The sequence below is a fragment of the Rhopilema esculentum genome, chromosome 20 (assembly GCF_057945365.1).
Source record: "Rhopilema esculentum isolate cy_ngs chromosome 20, ASM5794536v1, whole genome shotgun sequence".
Lineage (NCBI taxonomy): Eukaryota > Metazoa > Cnidaria > Scyphozoa > Rhizostomeae > Rhizostomatidae > Rhopilema > Rhopilema esculentum.
In genome coordinates, this window is record NC_142834.1 from 10922939 (window position 1) to 10933040 (window position 10102).

The 10102-nt window shown below is 35.2% G+C and overlaps 1 protein-coding gene and 1 long non-coding RNA gene across 2 annotated transcripts; one reads left to right on the plus strand and one right to left on the minus strand.

The window, feature by feature from the left end:
• The first annotated feature begins 474 nt into the window (after positions 1-474).
• Positions 475-3911, plus strand: LOC148957861 (uncharacterized). The gene is made up of 2 exons (XR_016144961.1): positions 475-638; positions 3132-3911. It is a non-coding gene; the product is annotated as an uncharacterized LOC148957861 (long non-coding RNA).
• LOC135687513 (alpha/beta hydrolase domain-containing protein 17C) lies at positions 3512-8198 on the minus strand. The gene is made up of 2 exons (XM_065204087.2): positions 7381-8198; positions 3512-5334 (listed from the first exon to the last, which is right to left on the minus strand). The coding sequence occupies exons 1-2, from the start codon at positions 8022-8024 to the stop codon at positions 5115-5117; spliced, it is 864 nt and encodes a 287-aa protein (XP_065060159.1). The 5' UTR covers positions 8025-8198; the 3' UTR covers positions 3512-5114.
• Between the last annotated feature and the right edge of the window lie 1904 nt (positions 8199-10102).

A 10102-nucleotide genomic window follows, 5' to 3' on the forward strand; every position in this document is an offset into this window, starting at 1 on the left:
TTTGTGATAGCGAAATGTAAAGAATACCATGAATGAGAATAATAAATAGATGTCTGTGTTATTTATCAAATATTAAAAATATGCGCCAGAGAAATTATGTACATGTTCACACAAAAGTTACAGCCACATAAATTCTCATAAACTTTTATCAAAATCCTGTTGTTTTATCTGGAAAACCCTTGAAATCTTTTTGTTTTCATCGAATTCTTGTGAGCTACTTGAAAAGGTGACCTGCTCCTTACAATGTTCAAGGCAAATCTTTGATCGTTTAACTGTTATGTAATGGATCTTATCTCTTTCGATTTATGATGAATTTAAACCTTACATTAGTATCTAAAAGTTTTTTTTACCTATTCAAAAAATTCCAATTGAGTCAAATCTTTACAGTTAATATATGTCACTCAATCAAACAGGATCTTACTATAGAAAAATAAAAGTTCCAGGAAAATATTGAATTGTGGTTTCAAAGGGACTATTTAGAAAGCATTATTATCTCGACTGACGTAACTGATGATGTAATGCAAGGGACGTGGTGGAGAAAAAGGCCCTTTTTGGAATATTGAATTTCAGTAATCCAGTTGGCCTAACAAATGGTTTGCAAAGTTGGTTAAGTAAATCTTTTGAGACAGATCTGGAAAGTAATTTGATTATTTCAATTCATCTTTTTGCTTGGTAATCGTCTCAGCGATGTGATCAATGTGCAGTAAATTATCATCAAGAATGCACCACGAACGCTTGAGACCTTTAGCTGTCTTTACATGAATATATGTGAATAGTAGAGACTGGATCTTTTATATTTGAAAATTACCTGGCCTGTTTGATCGGATCAGTCTAAAAGTTCAGTGATGGGCTTATTCATTGACAACGAATATAATAGAAGCGATAGGCCCAATCTTTGTTTCGAATTGGGTCATAAACCCTGTTATTTCCAAGAATATCGAATTCTATGAAATTCAGATCCCAACTTACTTATTTACGTGTGGAAACTGTGTCAATTCAATGGAACAATCCAATGCATTCAATGAAAGTAACGTAATACACCAAGCAATAATTCCGCTTTCACAATCATGTCTTGTTGTTAAACCAATGTTCTACGTAATACCCTTATAAATAACAGTCAAAACGTCTTCCGTCTTAATGGAAAAAACAGCGCAAATATGTTTACACATGGAGCCATATTTTCTATCATTCATCATTGATTTGTTAAGAAACATATACAGAATGAAAATAAGAAAATGTAAACACATGTGTACATTTTAGTAATGTAATAAGTTTGAACAGGCAAAATAGTAATGTAATCAGTATAGAACGAGGACCACATAATGCAAAACAGTACTGTTTACAAAGATTCAAGGAACCACCAATCAAAATCTCAATATATTTAGAACCTTTCTATACAGAGTTACAATGACGATAATCTTGCACCTTCAAATTTCATTATTATGCCGGAATAAACAGATCATAAACAGAATTCATGACATTTAATCAATTAACTCATCCGTTAGCCAGCACGCTCACGTGAGTTTGAATATTGTGCATACGAACCACATATTGATAAACACATCACAAGCGGGTTTTCATTCTAGCGCAAACGGGAAAGCGTAATATTATCAGTATATGCTGTATGACTTGAAATTCACCGCAATTACGTGAGTTTTGCAGAAAACGTAAGACTTGACAGCTACGAATGCATCTCATTTTATATGTTTTAACAATAAGAATAAACCTTAAAGATGATTATTGGTTTACATTTGGTTTATCTAATACAACGTGAAATACATTGATGACCACGACGTGATCCATTCACGACAATCTCATAGAAAATCTGGAATTGGTTTCAAATGAACAATTCAGAGAAATGCTGTTGGACATTGTAACCATCATTATTGCTCATCTCATACGGCTGAAAGTGAAAGTGAAAGGTTGGTGAAGAGAGCGGGAGAAATTTCTCCGCCAACGGAACTAACATGTTTCGTGCTGAACATGGCCAGCCCATTTGCTATTGCTGCTTGCAGGTTGTTCATGTCGCAAATTATTTTTGGGACAGAAGATTGTCAGTAGCATCAAAGGAGAACTGCGATCAAAATGCACCAGTGATTCTGACTTCATTCACCAAAGAACAGCCCTGAGTCAAGTGGATTGATAACACAAAAAGAAATGAGCAACTTCTTCAAGAACCTGAAAATCAGGTCAGGAAATTGAAGGTGATTACTAGTGGATTGGAATGAAACGAATCCCCACGACAAACATTTATGAGATTGCCATCTTCAAAAACACTTATCCACTACGATTCATTAGCTCCATGTTTGATGGGCAATAAGAGGAAACAAGGACTTAAAGTGTAAAAAATGTTGTGCCACCCTCGGATGGAGAACCTTGTGGATTAATTAAGCACGTGCAGGGATATTTTTACTTAGATGTAGCCCATGCTGGAAAGCTCTCTTATGGCACGCCAAAAGTTGACGCCAGTATTTTCAGTGTCCATTTCCTACTGCCAGCTGGCCTAAATTTGAGAGGTGTGCCATGGCACGCCAAGCTACACCCACCCACCCCCTGCGATACGCAGTATAGTATATTTATCCAAAGGGGACGTGGCGTTTTTCAGGATATTTTTTTCACTAACCACACATTTTTTTAAATTGTATCGCTTTAAAATGAAAACGGCACAGAACAAGCTCCTTTAGTTTTCAATTTACAATTTTTCATGACCGGCATAAAATGGAAATAAGGAAGCCAATTTGGAAATGGTAGTAGGAGCGTCAGCCACAAATTGGTGGAGGACAGAAAGAGAAGGGGGCTAGGAAAGCCCCAGAAAATATTTTTGGCCCTTGCCAAAATTTCCAAGGAGATGCAATATTTCCCATAGGAAAAACCGATTTTCTCCACAAAATGTCCTCTAATATAGCGTTTGCAATAGACGTTATTGTATATAATCAGATTTACGTTTTTGCGATAAACTTCATCAGAAAAATTCATGTTATAGTAAAGAGACAAACATTTTCGTCGCTACTATAACGGTTGCTTTTTTCTACTGTAACATGGCCAGCATGGCCGAAGCAATTTTAGAAAATTTACCGAAAAGGGGGTTTTGAATCATTTGAATTTCTAAGAAAGTATTTTATTCTTTTTAGCGGAAAAGAGGGTTCTGTTTCATCTATCAGACCCCCTACAGCTTGAGCACATCGCATCGCAATGAAGCAAATCAACTTAGTGGCAGCCTCTGATCAGCTGAGTGGCCGTAATGTAAACAAAGCATCTGATTGGCAAAACAACACTTATCTTTGTTTACGGAACTGGAAGAAGAAAATTGTTGATCAAGAAAAAACCGGCCGTCCGCGAGTCAAAGACAATGGGCCTGTAACGAAGTCGCTATTACGCATGCTCTTGGATTCACAGACGGGGGTTCTCATCGAAAAGTCTTTGTGCGGCTGTTCTGGAGAAACAAGGACGTCACCTGAAACAAGTGACTTGACACATAAATGTCAAAGACAAAGTGTAGGAAAAGACACGGTAACAGTAAAATGTATCTTCAACAATTTTGCATTTATAAGTATATCAAAAAGTCTAAAATTTAGTTTCTACCTGTAATAGATAGGACACATGGCTAAACAGAATTGAAAATCAAGATCCACATACACATTATCTCTCATAGTTTGACATCTAACAGCTTACAGAACAAGGTACAAAATAGGAAACGGAATTTTCTCAATGCCTGATATTACCTAATGGAGTATCAGCATGCAGTCAATTCCTAAAGATTTTTAGAGAAGATTGGCCAGAAAATACCTTGAGGGTTAACAGACGGCACTGTAAAAATTCTTAGAATTATATAATTGGTGGTTAACTTCTGTGCAAATTTGAAAACTGTTCTAAAGCTAAAATAATCCCAAAATATTGTTATGGGAGTATCTTGCAAAAGCAAAACAACAGTTCATGCTTAAAGTTAGAAATGCTGATCCAGATATCAGTGATCAACAAAGAAATCTCAAGGAGGGAAGAATTCTGTCTTACAACTATTAACCTTGTGCGTGATTATAATTTTATCGGAAAATATGTTTTCTGCTTAACAGTAGCACCAGCAACATATTGCAAAAATCAATAAAACACAAAAATAGAAAACAAACTAATTTACTACAAACAACTGCAACATTAACAGGTATTGCTAAAATTATCAGACATGCACTTTCCAGGTAATTATCAAAAATTGTTTCTTCTAAAGTATAATTTGTGGCATTAGTTGGGATCATTTTCAATAATGCAAAAACTGGTTGCAGCAACAGGTAAATGAAAAATTCATTTTCTAGAAGATACTAAACACATTTTTATGTATTATAATTAAATGTATTACTGGGGGGAGAAGGAGGACCAGTTTTCTGTCTCCAAGTCACAAAATCCAAACAGGCTCTTAAAAAATAATTGGCTTTAGTTGAATTATTCAGAAAATTGATCATTTAAAATCTGAAGGAAAGTGCATGGTTTTTCTAAAACAATGAGATGTAGAAAGTTGGAAAATACTAAAAGTCTAAAATGTCAAACAGAAACCTTACAGTGATTTCATAAAAGAAGATTCAAGGGGTTTTTACACTTACATCAATCAGAAATTCAATAAACATAAACATCCTCCAAGGTAAAAGAACAACAAGACAGACTGGATTAATGAGATGAAAAGTCAGTAAGTGTAAAGATGGGATTATTGACCATTTAAAGACTGATAAACAGAAGAAAAAAGACCTGCATAATCACAAAAGGTTCTTTTGCTGTTAATTATTGGTTAGATATTTTGATATATACATCACATAATGTTATCAATGGTAAAACAGTCAATGAAACAGTTTATGCAAAGACAAACTGAACTCAAATGTTCAAACCTACACAAGGAAAAAAGAAACATCTTTATCAAGCAAAGATGTAAGAAGAATATTATATACTTCAATATGCCACAACGTCCAATAGACTGCAAATTTGAAAAATTACCATTATATCACAATTTTTTTATGAACTGAAGTACTTTGTACCCTTGATTACCTTTATAGGTGCATGGTGTACAAGATACATGGCTATTTTGTATCACCTTATAAAGAAAATATTCATTGATAGCAATTTTCAAGGTAAACCTATTCAATTACAAGTTCAAATTGTACAAACTGCTTGAGCCTTTCAAGATATTGGCCATACAGCTCAACATCATTATGTCCTGCCCCTTCAACCCAGAGTGGTTCAACTGCTCTCGGACATCGCTCATAGATTCCAAGACCATGGGAAAAGTCAATAACTTCATCTTCTGTGCCATGGATGACAAGGACAGGAGAAACAACCTTTGAAACTTTCTCAATGCTAAGGAAATACAAATATCATAAAACGTCAAACTTGAATAAAAACAAATTTATGTGCTAAGGGGAAGAGAAAAAGGTACACAGCAATGCAATTAATAAGAATTTAACAACGGCATCCCATTGGTTACTTCATAATTGACCTATTTTATCATTATATTTTTTAGTTATTCACCTGTGTTAATATGATTCCAACCAAAATTTCAAAAAACAAATTTACATCAGTAGGATTAAATGGGCATTTCATTGCACCATATCTTGAAGAAACCCTCAGTACTGGTAAAATCTAACATATGATTCACAGATGACATCAGAACAAGTAGGGGGAGAAGGGGACAAGTTGGTAAACATATCATTTAAAGACAATGGAGTCAGAAAAGATGAGAGGAAAATAAGATTTTGCAGTGAATAACATCAAAATGCAGTTACTAAAAATGCATTTATCAAATTGAGCATGCCAAACATCGAAAAACATTTTTCATAAAATTGATTAGTTTTAAATGGAGCAAAGAAGTTTCATCTGTAATCAAGAAGGGCATTGGATGATACAGATTCTGTTCTAATATTTTCTTCAACATCAGTTACACTGTAAAAAGCTGTACAGCTTTATCCTAGCTGAATATCATTCTGCATTATCCACACAATTTGAATCAAAGCACAGTGAAACATGCTCACTTTCTAGCTTTTTTGAAAATTGAGATAAAATTTGTAGCTCGTACTTGTGTTCATAGGAGATTATTAATGTAAATATTGGTTAGAATATGGACATGAATAAAAGGAATTGCACTAGTATAGATTCACACCCTTAGAAATTCAATAATTTGCTTCCATCTCCAGTAAGTCCCACTTTCAAACAGATAGCCTAACCTAGAATACACACAACTTTGACCTAAGATGCTTGAATACAGGTAAGATGTCTCTAATAAGAGCACTGTCCAATATGTATCAAACAAACAGGCTCTGAAAAAATTAGTAACCCTTGAGCCTTATTCTGTAACCCTTGGATCTCCCTTTGAGCCATCAAATGCTGCTGTACCTTCAAAAAAATTTTTTGGGGTACCTTCAAAACTTCTTTCTATTTCAAAATGTTTGTAATCAATAATCCCCAAAACAACAGTTTAAAATTCCAAAAATACTTGCTGAATACAACAGAATTTTAAAAGGGAATCCTAATAAAGTTGTTTATCTTGGGTATTTATCTTGGATTATCAGCATTAACGCTCTAAGTCTTTGAGAAAGTCCAAGCAACCACTTTTAATTTCAGCAGGGCATGGGGTCACAATTCTTCTGACTATTTCAGAAAAGACAGAGAGTATGGTTCTTTAGACAAAGGGTGGTTTATATAAAATGTAAACCATCCCATTTAATCCCATGTTCTCAACTTTGTGTACTTGACAGTCACTTCATTTACAGCTTTACAAGCAAACAACTATCATAATTTTTTAACAACCTATAATTTCGTGAAGGCAGGGCTTACATAAACACACTAAACACAATTTAAATTGGGTGAAGCTTTGATGCTGGATTAAATAGTTAAAATGTCAGGGGAAATTTTTTGTTAACTTCAACCTCACAAATACATTCAAAGTCACGTTTTTTTGGTTGAAAAGCTACCTTATGAAAACAAGAATTTTTCTGTAAATTTGGTGCTTTGGTTCTAAAATATCTTTTGATACTTTTAAAAATTTAATTTAGACAAATGAGTTATTTGAAGTCTTCTTCTATTAATAAAAATTTTCAAAATTGCTTATTAATAGTAGAAAATACACAAAAAATAAATATTTATAAATATAATAGCAGGAATAAAGGTTCTTAATGGGTTTGCAACCTTAAACGCAGTTAGGCCATCAAACAGATGCAATTTTCGAGGTTGTGAATGTCCATTAAAAACTGTTTGACGGATGAAATCACGAAACGATAATATTTTTTAGATCAACGATGACATTGCTAAAAAATCCTTTCAAAAAATCACAGCTACGTGAGAAGCTGTGGTAAGGTGATAATGAGTATCCGTTGCAGATCGGAACTGGTTAGGCCTAGCTGTACTCACCTAGGAAATGCGTCGAAGCAATATGTCTTTTTTGTATCAGGAAATGCAACTCTCATTCCAGATGTCAACGGTGAGTGAAGTATTACACCAGCACATTCAAAGTGTGAGGCAAGATCGATAGTGGGGACAGTTCCAATACTCTGCCCGTATAAAATAATATTCTCAGGGCTGATTCCGTACCTAGAGCGAAGAGCGCTCCAGGCCGCTTCAATATCAGAATAAATGTTCTTCTCTGATGGTTTCCCGGTGCTTGCCCCATACCCAGAATAGTCGTAAGAAAAGATATTGCAGTTTATCCGCATTCCGAGTCCAACATAAAAACTGCTCATTTGCCCTAGATCGACTGCATTGCCATGGCTGAAGATAATCGTAAAGCGCGCAGTTGATGAGCATCTTACGTACATACAAGCCACCTGATTTCCTCGATTGCTTCTTGTCTTAAAGACTTCTATCCAATCTAACTCCCTCTGTCCATATTGCCATTCGGCACGTTCACTGAGGTGAAGAGCCCAGGTACCATCGCCGAGTTCTTGCATCGTATATGTTGGCTCTGGAGGGAGGAAGGCCAGTTTTGAGGCAATGGATGACGGACATGGTGGACAACAAAACAGGCAGCAAAGTTCGGAGAATGACAAGCTGTTCATACTGAGAAAGTCACTATATCTTCCTTCAGAATAGCAGGCTCAGAATGAGCCAGTCTTTCAAATGAGGCTATATTTTATGACGATGTAATCATGGTTAGTTCACAGAAAGCCATCCACACATTCAGAACATAGCTTCCATGTTGTTTGTGTTGTCGTTGGGTGAATTGAATTTCAAATGGGATTGGGGCCGAATGTGTCGTAGCGGGTCGTCAAATCGGGAAATGACGGCTATAGACGCTAAAAGGTCACGCCTAGCCTGCTGCACAAGTTTAACAAATACGAATAATTGTATTAATGGCTGCACGTGTTATGCTACTACGGTTGAAACGAACAGAATTATTAGAGAAAGGCACAATCTGCAGGTCTAGCAAGCAAAAGTAGTACAACCGTTCGACGAATGGCGACAGCGTTGTGAACAACATGATGGCCGAAATTTGAAATTTGAAATACTTTTTTGAAGCCATTAGGCTTAGGCTCCAGCCAGGGGGGGTATGAAGCTAGGTAGCGCATGCGCATTCCATCGTAGCCATCAGAAAGCCGTTCATTGCAGTATCGTTGTTGCTCAGCTGGCGTGCGGACCTCTCCTGGCCTAGGCATCAAAAACATGAATTGTTCAAACACCAAAAACAGGGTTCTGTACTAGGATGTTTGTCAACAATATTTGGTAGTAGCAACGAGGAATATTCTTGAGAGCACTGGTTAACTTGTCTCTGCTTAGCGACAAACGAAATCATGCAGAGAAGATACTTGTTATCTCAAGAAATACCGATCATTTGAAAAACCTAACATCAAAAAAGGCGTCAGAACAATGGTTTAAGGATAGAGGTTCCCTGGATCTCTGCTGCTTATCATTGCGATCAACTTCGAAGCAAAGATTATTGCAAGCGTAGGGCATTTACACCAATTCAATTCAAATTCTTGGGACCTCGCGGATAGAAGAGAACGCTAAACTAACGAGTTTGACAAACAGAGAACTTAAAAAACAATATATCATTTACCTCTGAACTGATTATATATAGCTTTTAGAGCTCATTGCCAAACTGTATATATGTATACATGTACAGCAGAGCACAGAAGCCCAAATTTGACAGAAGATACAAAAATTGCTCAATGAGCAAGAAATATCAAATTCATATGTTGTTCTTGAAGATATAACCCCTTGTACCTTGATTGATTTAGGCCTTACATTCTGTTTTATAGGAGCCAGGAAATTGAGGTTAAGGCTGGCTTTTCTTATTTTGAAAACTTTGTTCTTATTTTTAACTGGCTTTGAGGCTCATGTTTATAAAATTGTTCTTTTAGAAAGAGTTACAGTGAAAGAAATAAACAACTAAACTAACCAAGAAGCCAAAATCAATTTTATTATGATTATAATTCCTATCTATTGAACTTTTTCTTCCTCGTGTTTGTCTATGTTTTTTTGCATATGACTAAGGTTTTTTCAAACATAAAAAGATCAGATTTAAAATTCTTTGCACTCTGTCTCAAAACCTGTTAAGATCACTTAAATAGTTAAAGGACCTGGATTGAGAAAAAGATTTAAAAGGAAGTTCCCCAAGTGAAAGTCTTTATTGACCAATGTTACTTTGTTTAATCCCCTTCCTCGATGTATACAAAACCATTATACATGGGACATTTTACTAACCTTTAGTTTAATCCCTTGATGCAAGATACGCACACCAAAATTTGTGTAATATGGTAGAAAATCGTTGACAATTCCATAAAACAATTCAGAAACATAGAGGTTTACAGACAATTGTTGTTTTCCTTGTTATTTTTTATGGTTTGGTTTATTGAAAATATGCTGAATTGGGTCTTAATGGCACCAAAAGGTATATGATTATCAGAAGTACCTAGTACTTCTTTCCTGAAATTGATGTTTTCTGAATAAAGGTGATATTTTTCTTTTGCAATATTGAGATTCTTGATGTGATCCAGCCTTTTCAATTAATGAAAAATATCTTTTCATAATATTGCACATTTCCAACTAAATGTGATCATATGAAATTTTTGCAATTTCTTCATATCAAGTATGTCAAAATAAGTCCACAAAAAAATTTTTACAGTCCTAGCAAAAG